At 45.3% G+C, this 15,973-nt stretch overlaps 1 protein-coding gene across 1 annotated transcript in view; it reads left to right on the top strand.

Annotated features, from left to right (window-relative positions):
- The window catches only part of LOC126482112 (follistatin-related protein 5-like), a 505,334-nt gene that overhangs the window by 460,034 nt on the left and 29,327 nt on the right, over nt 1-15,973 (top strand). Inside the window, exons 10-11 of the mRNA XM_050106091.1 lie at nt 5,293-5,497; nt 10,453-10,574. Coding sequence (XP_049962048.1) covers nt 5,293-5,497; nt 10,453-10,574 — 327 coding nt within the window. The remainder of the gene's footprint in view (nt 1-5,292; nt 5,498-10,452; nt 10,575-15,973) is intronic.

Raw genomic sequence — 15,973 nt, 5'->3', positions numbered from 1 at the left:
CATCTGGTTCGATGTGCAGAAAGGGTATGGCTACAGGTCGCAGGATGTCTTCAGGCAGGTCACACTGGTCACAGTGCCATGGACATGCACCACCTGTGCACTGACACCATAACGCCTTGAGTGGCGCTGTAAGTCTTGCGCGAATGCACTCACCGTGATGCCGCTATCCCTGCCTGCAGCGAACCAAAATGCGGCCATCATTTTCAAACAAATAGAACCTGGAACCTGGGTTCGTCCAAAAACACCGTATGATGCCAGTCCTGTCCCCAGTGACGTCATTCCATACACCATTGCCGTCTAGCGTGTTTCTGCACATTCCTCGAAGGTAGGTGGAGAAGTGGACGACGTGCACGTAACCCATGCCATAAGAAACGGCGACGGTCTGTCATCCATGATAGTGAACGATATGTTCCACTGTTCCACTATTCCACCAGAGCCGAGGAGGATAATGATCTGTCCTGCAATGTCATTCGGATGTGGTATCGATCTTCTCGAGGGTGAGGGGGGGGAGGGGGCTATATGGTGCGACCTGCGACCTGACCCACCTCGTCGTGTTGTACGTCCTTCTGTGAACCATTCTGCACACACTCGTTGCACTGCCGAAACATTTCATCCGGCAGGAGCAGCAATTTCTCGGATGGACGCATCACATTCTTTCATGCTAATAATGCGCCCTCTTTCAAACTCACTGATTTGATGGTACGGTTAGCACTTACGTCTGCGATGCATCCTGCGTGTCTGTTCAACTCACACTGATACATTACCTTCGGTTCATAGCGACAAAGAGAGCCGCAGGCACATTTTACCGGTAGGTAAAGTGCTGCCAAAGCAGATTTATTAGACACAACCTTCCGAAATGCCTTCACAAGAGAAGACGAAGTAAATATTCCAGAATTCGAATCGAGAACAGCTGCCAACATGAGTAACGTAGAAGTAAATATCCACGGAGTAGTGAAGCAACTCAAATCCCTTAATAAAAGCAAGTCTTCTGGTCCAGACTGTTTACCAATTAGGTTCCTTTCGGAGCATGCTGATGCATTAGCTCCATACTTAACAATCATTTACAACCGTTCGCTCGATGAAAGATCCTTACCCAAACACTGGAAAGTTGCACAGGTCACACCAATATTCAAGAAAGGTAGTAGGAGTAATCCACTAAATTACAGACCCATATCGTTAACGTCTATATGCAGCAGGATTTTAGAACATGTTGTTGTTGTTGTTGTGGTCTTCAGTCCTGAGACTGGTTTGATGCAGCTCTCCATGTTACTCTATCCTGTGCAAGCTTCTTCATCTCCCAGTACCTACTGCAATCTACATCCTTCTGAATCTGCTTAGTGTATTCATCTCTTGGTCTCCCTCTACGATTTTTACCCTCCACGCTGCCCTCCAATACTAAATTGGTGATCCCTTGATGCCTCAGAACATGTCCTACCAACCGATCCCGTCTTCTGGTCAAGTTGTGCCACAAACTTCTCTTCTCCCCAATCCTATTCAATACTTCCTCATTAGTTATGTGATCTACCCATCTAATCTTCAGCATTCTTCTGTAGCACCACATTTCGAATGCTTCTATTCTCTTCTTGTCCAAACTATTTATCGTCCATGTTTCACTTCCATACATGGCTACACTCCATACAAATACTTTCAGAAATGACTTCCTCACACTTAAATCTATACTCGATGTTAACAAATTTCTCTTCTTCAGAAAAGCTTTCCTTGCCATTGCCAGTCTACATTTTATATCCTCTCTACTTCGACCATCATCAGTTATTTTGCTCCCCAAATAGCAAAACTCCTTTACTACTTTAAGTGTCTCATTTCCTAATCCAATTCCCTCAGCATCACCCGAGTTACCACGACTACATTCCATTATCCTCGTTTTGTTTTTGTTGATGTTCATCTTATATCCTCCTTTCAAGACACTGTCCATTCCATTCAACTGCTCTTCCAAGTCTTTTGCTGTCTCTGACAGAATTACAATGTCATCAGCGAACCTCAAAGTTTTTATTTCTTCTTCATGGATTTTAATACCTACTCCGAATTTTTCTTTTGTTTCCTTTACTGCTTGCTCAATATACAGATTGAACAACATCGGGGAGAGGCTACAACCCTGTCTTACTCCCTTCCCAACCACTGCTTCCCTTTCATGTCCCTCGACTCTTATAACTGCCATCTGGTATCTGTACAAATTGTAAATAGCCTTTCGCTCCCTGTATTTTACCCTGCCACCTTTAGAATTTGAAAGAGAGTATTCCAGTCAACACTGTCAAAAGCTTTCTCTAAGTCTACAAATGCTAGAAACGTAGGTTTGCCTTTCCTTAATCTTTCTTCTAAGATAAGTCGTAAGGTCAGTATAGCCTCACGTGTTCCAGTGTTTCTACGGAATCCAAACTGATCTTCCCCGAGGTTGGCTTTAGAACATATATTGTGTTCAAACATTATGAATCACCTCGAAGGAAACGGTCTATTGACACACAGTCAACATGGGTTTAGAAAACATCGTTCCTGTGAAACAGGCAGGCATTTAGCACATCAATTCTTTCAAGTAATAAATATAAAGAGAATCGAACCTGCAAGCCAGCGTAAATATCAGTATATACCACAGTAACTGATAGTTAATCAGGTGAATGCGACTCGGATTCAGAAAATAGCAAGCAGAAATGTCAGCGCTCAAAGAAACCCTCTGTATGCTTTAAAACAGGAACACAGTCTCTCGGTGGACTCAATACAGCTCGCTGACATCCAAGACGGAACTCAGCAAACAGGCTAGTAGCTTTTGACACGAATAGCAAGAGCAACCCAGGCTCGCCACACTCACCACAAGAGCACACACTTCCATCGTACACGCCCAGTAGGATACCGACGTCCGATATAGTCTTTCAGAGCATAAACGTAAGGTCAGAAGCCACATCAGTAGCTGGCCCACAGATCAACCACTCTTTCCGGCAGCGATCTCATAAATCGCGGACGTGTAAGTACTGCCAACTTAGGTCATATGTTGGAACAGTGCCAGCCATGGATAACACCTAATAATTTAGAATATTCTGTTTCTTTTATTGGTTTGCGCTCTTGTATTATGCTTAGTGATGTAGTCAGGTCCAGTACAGAGACGCATATTTTGTGTTTTATTTTAACTGCTTGACAATATATCTGCAGAGAACTACTTATTTCTAGAAAATTTTGTTTATATTTTCAAGCGTATATGTTTATTCGGTAGGCTTGTTTATAATACTTGCGTTGTCAGCACAGAGAACTGTTTCTGCTTCTTGGGTATATGATGGCAAACCATTTGAAGAGTAAAAATGAAAAACGTTAAAAGTGCCATTTTTACACCAAATGCATTTCAGTGCTGTTGTGTTGCTGGTACTCTGTCGCATGTCCCTAGACATGATCCAGGTCCCAAACCATAGAAACATGCGTTACCTGGTGGCGCATGGTCATTGTGCCAATCTGTGTTTCACTCTGGAGTTCCAAAATGTAAAAGCTCTGAGAAGGTGTTTTCGTTGTCTGAATTTCTACTAGCTAAACACCTAATGTTGCATTTCTGTATTATCACGAAAAATACATAGAACATCATTACTAACGGCACTTGGAACAAAACCTGTCTTCCAGTAACTTTTCGGAAACTGACATTTCTGAGACCGTGAGTGTGTACAAAGTACAAGCTGATCTTGCAAAGAAGAAAACAGCAACTAGCCACTGTTAGTAAAGCTGCTCATTTGCACTAATAGCGGCGTTACCGATTTTGAACCGATAGATTCACCTTCAGACGGCCGTTGATGTTAATATTACATTTCCTCTTAGCAATCGAGATGACAGGCATCTTATCCACATGGCTGTAACGGATCGTGCAGCCACGTCTCGATTTCTGAGTCAACAGATCGGGACGTTAGCGAGACAACAACCATATGCATGAACAGTTTGACGACGTTTGCAGCAGCATGGACTATCAGCTCGGAGACCATGGCTGCGGTTACCCTTGACGCTGCATCACAGACAGGAGCGCCTGTGATGGTGTACTCAACGACAAGTCTGGATGCACGAATGGCAAAACGCCATCTTTTCGGATGAATTCGGGTTCTGTTTACAACATCATGATGGTCGCATCCGTGTTTGGCGACAACGCGGTGAACGCACATTCGAAGCGTGTATTGTTCATCGCCATTCTGGTGTATCACCCGGCATGATGGTATTGGGTGCCATTGGTTACACGTCTCGGTCACCTCTTATTCGCATTGACGGCACTTTGAACAGTGGGCGTTACATTTCATATGTGTTACGACCCGTGGCTCTACCCTTCATTCGATCCCTGCGAAACCCTACATTTCAGCAGCATGATGCACGACCGCATGTCGCAGGACCTGTACGGGCCTTTGTGGATACAGAAAATGGTCGACTGCTGCCCTGACCAGTACATTCTCCAGATCTCTCACCAATTTAAAACGTCTGATCAATGGTGGCCTAGCAACTGGCTCTTCACAATACGCCAGTCACTACTCGTGATGAACTGTGGTATCGTGTTGAAGCTGCATGGGCAGCTGGACCTGTACATGCCATCCAAGCTCTGTTTGACTCAATGCCCAGGCGTATCAAGGCCGTTATTACGGCCAGAGGTGGTTGTTCAGGGTACTGATTTATCAGGATCTATGTACCCAAATTGCATGAAAATGTTATTACATGTCAGTTCTAGTATAATATATTTCTCCAATGAATACCCGTCAGGTCACCTAAAATACGAGGTGGCAATATTCCGTCATTTAAATTTTGTACAATCTGATATATGAATTCAAAGATAGCGTGTCCCGTGTAGAAATGCTTGCGAAATACAAACTGAGACTGAGTACGGATCTTATTGTGGCAGAAGTCTTTAATGGTTCCTGGGCACTAAACATTTTCCAGAACTTCGAGGAGGAGGTAAGAAGGAAGACTGCTTGGTGTGGATTGACGTCTTGATTGATGTCTTGCTGTCTTTCTCGTGAAGGCATCTGACAACGGTATATTTCAGTCTCTCTTTAAAAATGTCCCCCTTGATATTGATATGCTGCGTATGTGACTGAGTACGTTGCAAGTATGTGAAAACATGATTTTAAAAAGTTACCTGTAAATTGTGAGCTTCGTGAAAGTTTCACTTTGGAGACAGTTAACTTCGTTCCAGGTTTCTTTGACAGACGACGAATTAACTGTGATTTGCCTACATGTATGTGGCACTGCCTGTTCCATGTATTGCACCGCCTGATCCCTTCAACTGTAGCAGGCGGTGTGTGTGAGTGTACTGTACGGTGTCGGCAGGTGGAGTGGCTGAAGAACGACGAGCCGCTGCCTGGTGAGGGCGCGCCGGGCCGCGACCGCTACGAGGTGGTGGGCAACGGCACAGAGCTCACGCTCAAGCGGCTCGCCTACGCCGACACCGGCGCCTACATGTGCCAGGCCAGCAACGTGGGCGGCCTCACCAGGGACATCTCGTCGCTCGTCGTCCAGGACGAGCCCACGCCCAGTGAGTGGACCTCCCCGGCACCTTGATAATACACTCTGTCCCAAAAACATTCATCCACTTTTAGGGAACTGATTGGAGTTAGCAATTTCGGGTGAATCTTAATTCAGTCACCGAAAGTAAATGTTAAACTCTTACACCAGTCTCACGTTGCCGATTCGTGTGGTTGCCGGTAGGTGTCCCCCTAGTGCAGCTCACTTGCTCGCTCGTTCGTCACCCACTGTACGTCGATTCGACGTGCTGGTAAAACAGAAATAAAACGCGCTTCGTGGTCTCCGTTTCAACAGATAAAATTCAGTTACAACTGCTCTTCGTGATTTTCGTCGAGAGTGCTGCATGGCACCGCTTGCAGCTCACTGCAGTCGTCAACGGCATGAGCAGTTTCAAGACATTCATTTACTTATTGCTTCCTCTAGACCCACTCTCTGTATTTATATAACGGATCATGTTTCTTTTGATTGATTGCAAAATTTATATCTCAGCATAGTAATAGAAATAATGCACTGAAGAGCCAAAGAAACTAGTACACGTGCCTAATATCGCGCAGGGCCCTCTCGAGCACGAAGAATTGCAGCAACACGACATGGCATGGATTCGACTAATGTCTGAAGTAGTGCTGGAGGGAACTGATATCATGAACTGCAGGGCTGTCCATAAATCCGTAGGAGTACGAGGGTGTGAAGATTCCTTCTGAGCAGCACGTTGCAAAATATCCCAGATATGCACAATAATGTTCTTGTCTTGGGAGTCTGGCGGCCAGCGGAAGTGTTTAAACTCATAAGAGTGTCTCTGGAGCCACTCCGCAGCAATTCTGGACGTGTGGGGTGTCGCATTGTTCTGCTGGAATTGCCCAAGTCCGTCGAAATGCACAATGCACATGAATGGATGCAGATAATCAGACAGGATGCTTATGTACGTGTCACCTATCAGAGACGTATATAGACGTATCGGGGGTCCCATGTCACTCCAACAGCACACTGCCCACACCACTAAAAGCCTCCACCAGCTTGAACAGTCCCTCCACCAGCTTGAACAGTCCCCTGCTGTCATTCGAGGTCCATGAATTCATGAGATTGTCTGCACACCCGTACACATCCATCCGCTCGCTACAATTTGAAATGAGACCCTTCCGACCAGGCAACATATTTCCAGTCACCAACAGTCCAATGTCGGTGTTGACGGGCCCAGGCGATGCGTAAGGCTTTGTGTCGTGCACTCATACACGAGTGGGCCCACGTTTCCGAAAGCCCAAACCAATGATGTTTCGTTGAATGGTTCGCACGCAGACACTTGTTGATGCCCCAGCACTGAAACCTACAGCAATTTGCGAAAGGGTTGCACCTCTGTGACGTTGAAATTTCTGGAAATTTGTGGTAAGGTCTTATGGCACCAAACTGCTGAGGTCATCGGCCCCTAAGCTTACGCACTACATAATCGAACTTAAACTAACTTACGCTAAGGACAACACACACACCCATGCCCAACAGAGGAGTCGATCTTCCGACGGGGGGAGCCGCGCTGGCCGTGACGAGGCGCCCCAGACCGCGTGGCTACCCCGCGCGGCTATCACATTGAACAATTCTCATCAGTCGTCGTTGGTCCCGGTCTTGCATGATCTTTTTCCGGCCGCAGCGATATCGGAGACTTGATGTTTTACCGGATTCCTGATATTCGCAGTACACTCGTGAAATGGTAGTACGGGAAAATCCCCACTTCATCACTCCTCAGAGATGATGTGTCCCATCTCCCGTGCGCCGAATATAACACCACGCTCAAACTATAACCTGCCATTGTAGCAGCAGTAACCCATCTAACAACTGCCCCAGACACCTGTTGTCTTATATAGGCATTGCCGACCGCAGTGCCGTACTCTGCCTATTCACATATCTCCGTATTTGAGTACGCATGCCTATACCAGTTTCTTTGCCTCTTTAGTGTACTAACAGTAATAATAATAAGTAATTGTAAAAAAGGATATGTACATATACGTGCTGCAGTGCTTGGTGTTACCTATGGTTAAACAATTACTTATAAAAAAATGTTCGCATATGTGTTTATTCCATCTCCTCCATCCCCCTCTCACTCTGTCCATATCCCCCTTCCCCCGAACCCTGTCCATCTATTCCTTCCATCTTTCACTGTTGATCTCTTCTACCCTCCTCTCTCTATCTCCCCCTCTTTCCTTTCTCTGTCCATCCCCTCCTATCTATCTGTCCATCGCCTAACCTTCCTTTGCTCATTTCTTCTTCTCCTCTCACTGTCTATCTCCCACTCCTCCTCCTCCCTCTCCCTACCTCATCCCCCCTACCTACATCCATCTTCTCCTTCCCCGTCTCTGTCCGATTCCACCTAACCTTTTCTCTCTCTACGTTATCACCCCAACCTGAATAGGTAACTGGTGGTTCTTACCAAATAAAGTTTTTCACATCGTAACTTATATGTGCACCAAATTTGACTGAAATAGTTCCAGCGGCTTATGATGAGCTTTCTAACCGCAGATTTCCGCGCGTACGGATATGTCAAATATATTTCAAATGATTTAACATATTTCACACATACTTATACATACAATCCATCTGCACCTCCAGCGAATTTCGTCCTGTAGTTTCATTTTCATGTAGCTCTATGTATATCACGTCGTATCTTCCGAACTAAGTATCATACCATAATATAATTTTGCAGATACATACAGTCGTATTATGTGTTACTGTCTGTGAAATGTGTTGTGTACTGAGCTGGTAGCAAGGAAGAAATTAATTAAAACGTCGTGTATGATGCGGCAGTTTTTCAAGCAATTCACTATTTGACATCATATTTCCTAAAGTACGTGTCATATAATGATATAATTTTGCTGATACATTCAGTAGTATATGTGAGTACTGTCTGTAAAATGAGTCGCGAATACAATTAGTAGTAAAGAAGGAATCAATTAAAACGCTATGCTTCATGCGGTAATTTTACTGCATGAACAGCGAAAATGTAGTGGACGATAAACTTCTTCTCTTTCATCATTTTGTGCGGGTTGTGAGCGCGAAAAAGTTTTTTAAAAGTTCCATACAAAATGTAAACTCTGTCGCAATTGAGTAAGTGACATCATCTTAAATACTGGATGAATAAAGTATGGGTATTCGGGCGGCGTGCGCTACAGCTCTTTTTCATCCCCAGTCTGGTAACTCTTTTTGAAATACGCTCTATAAAGTCGTATCTTCCCCCAAATACCGCCTTCGCAAACCGGAGCATAAAATTCGCAAAAATAACCGATTTCTAAGGAGAGCAGATTGACACGTTGCGATTATAAGAAGCAAATTTGCTGACAATTGTGAAAAAGGTCGATATACGAGTATTGACTGTAACACTGTACACAGTCGTTTCCACAAACACAATTTGGTACAAACATCATCATCAAAGACTGGTGGTAGGTGGAAACGAATCCTCATTGACTGCGATGGCTAAACTCTGAGCTCGCTTATCGCGACCAACCGCTGAGAGAAGGCGCCACACGTAATGAGGCCACTCACTGCAATGAATAACTCGTTTCCTCACGTACATTCTGACGTTAGTTGCACGAATGAGATACCCACACCGTCCTTCTCCAATGCTCAAATGACAAAAGAAAAGGGTGTCATGCAGTAATATTCAACAGTGATTGAAGGACAGCAACATGGTTGTTAATTTGCAACAACAAATTGTTGGAGGTGGCTCTACGGTGCTATTGGCCGTAATTTAATAGCACCATTTTCCAAAAACGAAATACGGGCATTGGTGGCGTGTCCATTTTAACTGAGCAATCTGTGTCAAGGGATACAGGTTCTATTCAGTAGTAATTTTAGATACATTTATACAAACTTCAATTATTCTCATCGTTCTATGCCTACAGCCTTGCCACGTTGAATACACCGGTTCTCACCCAATTAACGAAGTAATGCAATGTCGGACCCAGTTACCGCTTGCGTAGGTGACCGTGTGGGACCGCCGTGTGCCACTGGCTTTGGGGCACGTAAGACATCGAAGTGACGAACAGTCGAAAGATTTGCACAAGGCCGTTAGCCACAGCAGAGGTCTGTCAAAGATGTAACTGGGGCTGTTGGAGAAAGCCAATATTAAGATCCCACAGAAAGGCTAAATACCTAAATCTCAGGTTGTGTAGCCGACGTAACTGACTGACAGAATTTAAAATGTCCGATAAAGAACACGAGAAAAAAAGGTGCTAGTTTATAAAAACAAAAATAAAACCCCTTAGTTATGGAATTAGGAGCTTGATAAGGTAATGGAAGAGAAAAAGAAGCGTACGTTTGATGAATGAGTAGTAGATTTTCTCTGATTTAGCGATCTACTCGGGGTTAATAGTTTCAAACCTCTGTGATACATTTGATAATGATGCTTTCGTCTGGTTCTACATTACATTATATGTCAGTACAGGATTGGGTTTCAAGCACGCCTTTCTCTTTCGTCATGTCATCATTATCATTAACAACAACGACAGGCAGATACTGCAATAGACTACCCCATACACTCATCACTGTCACCTGTACTAAAATATTTAAGACATAAAACTACGCTTCTTAAAGAACTTACGTCGTATTGTTGCAACTAAAAACATTGTCTGATTTAGGGGCCTGAACTCACTTTGTGGGTTCCTTGTTGCGAAACAAATCGCCTGTACTATTTAACTTCTTGAAAAGGCTGTATGAACAGTTAAAGGCCGTCATATTCCGCTTCTTTTGCTGTTATAACTTCGGACTTGTGCTATTATCAACCAGCTACAAACACAGAATCGTACCACGAAAGCATAATGGGGAGAGAACAACAGTTTTAAGGGTAAACTCGTAGTCTACTGTACAGCTATAATCGTACCACTTCATATAGCTTCGTTGCACAGGTGTTTAATTTGCCGACTTGAATTGCTAGATATAAGTGAGAAGAGGCGACGTGACGTGATACGGCACCTGTGTCCACAGCGGCCTTGAATGAGGAGCACCGGTTCTTCGCGTTCCACGACTGGGGCGTGTCCGTGTACGAGCCGACGGCTTGTCGCCTCTACCACCAGATACAGGCCACCGACATCATACCCGGCACTCAGGTAAGCCACGTTTCCACGTTACCCCTCAAGAAACTCTGTCCATGAACAGGGTATTAACTGGCATCTGATAAAGAGATGGCATGGCATCGTGTAGAAAGTGTTCCACTGCTGACCTTGTAGCGAAAGTACGTTATGTATTTTCAGAGCTCCCGCTAAAAAAAAAAACAAAAAAAAAAAAAAACGAAAAAAAAAATTCAAATTGGTAGAAATGAGATCAAAAACACTTTGTCATAATCGTTATCTCGAACGTGACTGTATTTTGGAGTTGGTATGTAGCAACTAGGAAAATGTATCCAGCACCAGACTGTCCTAACTGGATGAATTCTAAGGAATCATTCGACCCTTTCTTAAATATTGTTTGTCGGCCAAGGACTCTCATCAGTTGAATTTATCCGGTTATTCGTTAATTCTCAGGAAGGTAGAAAATAAGTCGTATACGCCATATACGCTCCACCAAACATCATACAATTTTATATGGAACACATGTTGCCCTGACAGTCTGAAACTCTGTCAGACAAAAACACACACAGAGAGAGAGAGAGAGAGAGAGAGAGAGAGAGAGAGAGAGAGATGAGAGCTGTTTATGTGTTGTAATGTCTTCGCTGTGGTTCAAGTATTTTAATATGTGACAACTCTGCGAGATTTAAAACCACACTGCATAAATAACAGCTTTCACTCAGAATTAACCGTTTATTTTCTTTTGTTTCGTAACAGACTGGAGAAAAGTTCTCTCCAAATCAAAAATTAATATTTGAGAGATGTAGTTACATCAGGTAATCTGTATCAGTTACCCTTTTACACAGCTATACATGAGCTTCGCATGCATGAATCCCTTTAATTTGATTCACAATCAGTACGTGGTATAGCGACGAAAGATTAACATGACAATTCTTGAAACTTCCTGGCAGATTAAAACTGTGTGCCGGACCGAGACTCGAACTCGGGACCTTTGCCTTTCGCGGGCAAGTGCTCTACCATCTGAGCTACCCAAGCAAGACTCACGCTCCGTCCTCACAGCTTTACTTCTGCCAGTACCTCGTCTCCTACCCTCCAAACTTTACAGAAGCTCTCCTGCGAATCTTGCAGAACTAGCACTCCAGAAAGAAAGGATATTGCGGAGACATGGCTTAGCCACAGCCTGGGGGATGTTTCCAGAATGAGATTTTCACTCTGCAGCGGAGTGTGCGCTGATATGAAACTTCCTGGCAGATTAAAACTGTGTACCGGACCGAGACTCGAACTCGGGACCTTTGCACACTCCGAGTCTCGGTCCGACACACAGTTTTAATCTGCCAGGAAGTTTCATATCAGCGCACACTCCGCTGCAGAGCGAAAATATCATTCTATGACAATTCTTCCTGCTTAACCTATCTCTAACTAGATGAACAGTTGTGGGCTAATGATATGAGTCGGTTAAGTCAGAAGTAAGTGGCCATGCAATGTCTTTATTTAGTGAATTTCTGCTCTTTATGAATCTTAAATTGTTGTAGCCGAATGCAGTTACTGACTGAACAGATACGCCATTTTTGTGTATAATGTTTCGAATATTTTCATACTTAACAGTTTATGGATTGTATTCACGAGGCACAGATGGAGATCAAGAACAAGGGTAGAAACCACTTGGAAACAATGCACAGGACGATGAAATACCACACCACTTTATACACTCCTGGAAATGGAAAAAAGAACACATTGACACCGGTGTGTCAGATCCACCATACTTGCTCCGGACACTGCGAGAGGGCTGTACAAGCAATGATCACACGCACGGCACAGCGGACACACCAGGAACCGCGGTGTTGGCCGTCGAATGGCGCTAGCTGCGCAGCATTTGTGCACCGCCGCCGTCAGTGTCAGCCAGTTTGCCGTGGCATACGGAGCTCCATCGCAGTCTTTAACACTGGTAGCATCCCGCGACAGCGTGGACGTGAACCGTATGTGCAGTTGACGGACTTTGATCGAGGGCGTGTAGTGGGCATGCGGGAGGCCGGGTTGACGTACCGCCGAATTGCTCAACACGTGGGGCGTGAGGTCTCCACAGTACATCGATGTTGTCGCCAGTGGTCGGCGGAAGGTGCACGTGCCCGTCGACCTGGGACCGGACCGCAGCGACGCACGGATGCACGCCAAGACCGTAGGATCCTACGCAGTGCCGTAGGGGACCGCACCGCCACTTCCCAGCAAATTAGGGACACTATTGCTCCTGGGGTATCGGCGAGGACCATTCGCAACCGTCTCCATGAAGCTGGGATACGGTCCCGCACACCGTTAGGCCGTCTTCCGCTCACGCCCCAACATCGTGCAGCCCGCCTCCAGTGGTGTCGCGACAGGCGTGAATGGAGGGACGAATGGAGACGTGTCGTCTTCAGCGATGAGAGTCGCTTCTGCCTTGGTGCCAATGATGGTCGTATGCGTGTTTGGTGCCGTGTAGGTGAGCGCCACAATCAGGACTGCATACGACCGAGGCACACAGGGCCAACACCCGGCATCATGGTGTGCGGAGCGATCTCCTACACTGGCCGTACACCACTGGTGATCGTCGAGGGGACACTGAATAGTGCACGGTACATCCAAACCGTCATCGAACCCATCGTTCTACCATTCCTAGACCGGCAAGGGAACTTGCTGTTCCAACAGGACAATGCACGTCCGCATGTATCCCGTGCCACCCAACGTGCTCTAGAAGGTGTAAGTCAACTACCCTGGCCAGCAAGATCTCCGGATCTGTCCCCCATTGAGCATGTTTGGGACTGGATGAAGCGTCGTCTCACGCGGTCTGCACGTCCAGCACGAACGCTGGTCCAACTGAGGCGCCAGGTGGAAATGGCATGGCACAGGACTACATCCAGCATCTCTACGATCGTCTCCATGGGAGAATAGCAGCCTGCATTGCTGCGAAAGGTGGATATACACTGTACTAGTGCCGACATTGTGCATGCTCTGTTGCCTGTGTCTATGTGCCTGTGGTTCTGTCAGTGTGATCATGTGATGTATCTGACCCCAGGAATGTGTCAATAAGGTTTCCCGTTCCTGGGACAATGAATTCACGGTGTTCTTATTTCAATTTCCAGGAGTGTACAACCAGCCACAGAATAGATATCTATCATGACAAAGATTTCCCAGAAACGAAAGAATACTGGAGTAGACTTGGGTTGCACAAAGAACCTTCAAAACTGGCGCAGAACCGCGAAGTTTAATCAAGCTGGAAACGTACCCCACATAAGCGAAAGTTAGTTGATACAATGTTTCTTGGATCATTTGTAAGATCAGCCGTAATCAGTGGAATGAGACACTTTACATTCATATTATACGTGTATCTGTAAATGAAGCTACTTGCAGGCCATTTACAACTTTTTTAATGCAGGCTGGACAAAATAAAAGCGCTCGAAAAGTATTTACAATAAAATGGACATCTTCTGCTGCATAATGGCGCATGTTCGTTCAGTTGACGTACCCGACACACTGACGTAAGCCTCACCTGAAGTAATGAAAAAAATGGAGATCCAAAAGTGTTTATTTCATTTCACTCAGAAACCACCGGTAGAGCTCAAAAGGTGAAACTCTGTCTGGGCGGCTTATTTCATGCACAACCGCAAATTTCTATGGAAACAGATGCAGGTCATTTTCGATCATGTTTCTATACATCTGTTAGTTCTCGCTTTCATAGATAAACGGAGTTGAGTTTTGACTGATTCTGTTCTAGACTTTCCTTCACTCAAACAATGTTTTATTTAGTTTTAGATCTTTTCAGACATTTACTGTTTTTATTCGTTACAGAAACCGTTACGCGCCACTTCACCAATAAGTTTTACATTGCAGATTTTTCTGGAGGTTTTGCCAAAATACTTCGTGTCTTAAAAAAACTTCCAACCTTAAACTCTTGCACAAACATTCCCGCACACATTTCCCACGAATTGTGCTTCGCATAACACTCGATACTGAACACACTGTTTTTTCGGGAGCATCATTTTGTGTTGCATTCAACTGGAAGTTGCACACGTCTGCTCTCCACACTCACTCAAACGCAAAGACACAACGAAATACTCGAGACAGAGAACGTCGCATCTGTGCATGCGCGGACATGTGGCAGCAACCGATTGGTGCACCGAAATCGCGGTTTGCAATATTTTCTGTGCTGGGCAGTCCTCTTGTTCATTAACAAGGGTCACCCTTGCGTCAGTCTAGTAAATATCTTCCGGACATTTTTATTTTGCCCACCCTGGATACACATTGTTCAAAACAATTAGGGGAACACTGTATCAATGTCCGGTATGTTAAACCTAGTTTGATTCAGGCGGTATCTGTGATCCTACTGCATAGCCTGAGACCTTCGCTTTCAATATATGCAACAACTAAAACCATTCGTCATCTATAATCTGTGTTATGCATTACACGAACAGGTGTCCCATCAGAAAGGAGTTAGTACGGGTGTCCCAGTGTTCTCTTGTGAGGCCCAAGGACGATGGTTGTCGTTTGTGAACGTTGTATTAAACAAAAAAATGCTATGCGACAATTTAATACAGTGCAACTTGCAAAAGCAGTCTGTTTTAGTCCATGGAGTATGGACTTCCCGTCGTGTTGCTGCATATGCCAATGTCTCTCCATCTGTCATCCACAAGCTGTGGACACACTACAGTGAGACAGGTCAGTACACAAGACGACTTGGACAAGGTCGCCAACGCAGTACAACCACAGGTGCTGACCAACATCTGGTCATCTCCGCGTTGCTGCGACGCACGGCTACTGTCAGACCACTGCAAGGCTATCGCAGGAGGGCCATTGGAGTCTCTGTGTCCGATCAGACATCCCGTCAGAGTACGATGCATTGCAGCTCCCCTTTAGTTCTCCCGTTCCCTTGTAAACTGGCAACTTCGTCACGGGCGGAACATCTTATACACAGACGAATTCAGGTTTTCTCTGACTCCAGGAGACGACCATTTCCGTGTGCAGACATCGTGGTGAGCGGTACCTGCCAAATTTTGTGCAGTAAATCGACATATTCTACCAAGGTTCTGTGACGGTGTGGGGAGGCATCACTGTTGACCAATGTTGACAGCCGTGTGAATCTTGTCGCTGTGCATGGTCGCCTTACCGCCAAACAGTATATCGAGCACTTCCTGTTGGACCATATGGTGGCTGTAGTATACGTTGGTAGCCCTGAATTCCTTATCATGCTTGATAATGTCAGGGCCCATGTGATGGTCGTCGCTAGGGATGTCTTGCGGAATCTGGGCACTGACATAATGGACTGGGCAGCTGCGAGTCCCGATCTGAAGCCCATCGAAGGTGTGTGTAACGCGCTTGGTGGCCGTTATGTTCCATCACAGACGCTCCAAGAACTCTAAAGGGCTCTCACTGAAGAATGGGAGCGGATACGAGAGATGGACCTCCATAGAATT

The sequence above is a fragment of the Schistocerca serialis genome, chromosome 1, assembly GCF_023864345.2.
Source record: "Schistocerca serialis cubense isolate TAMUIC-IGC-003099 chromosome 1, iqSchSeri2.2, whole genome shotgun sequence".
NCBI lineage: Eukaryota > Metazoa > Arthropoda > Insecta > Orthoptera > Acrididae > Schistocerca > Schistocerca serialis.
This window is presented reverse-complemented; position numbering and strand designations above follow the sequence as displayed.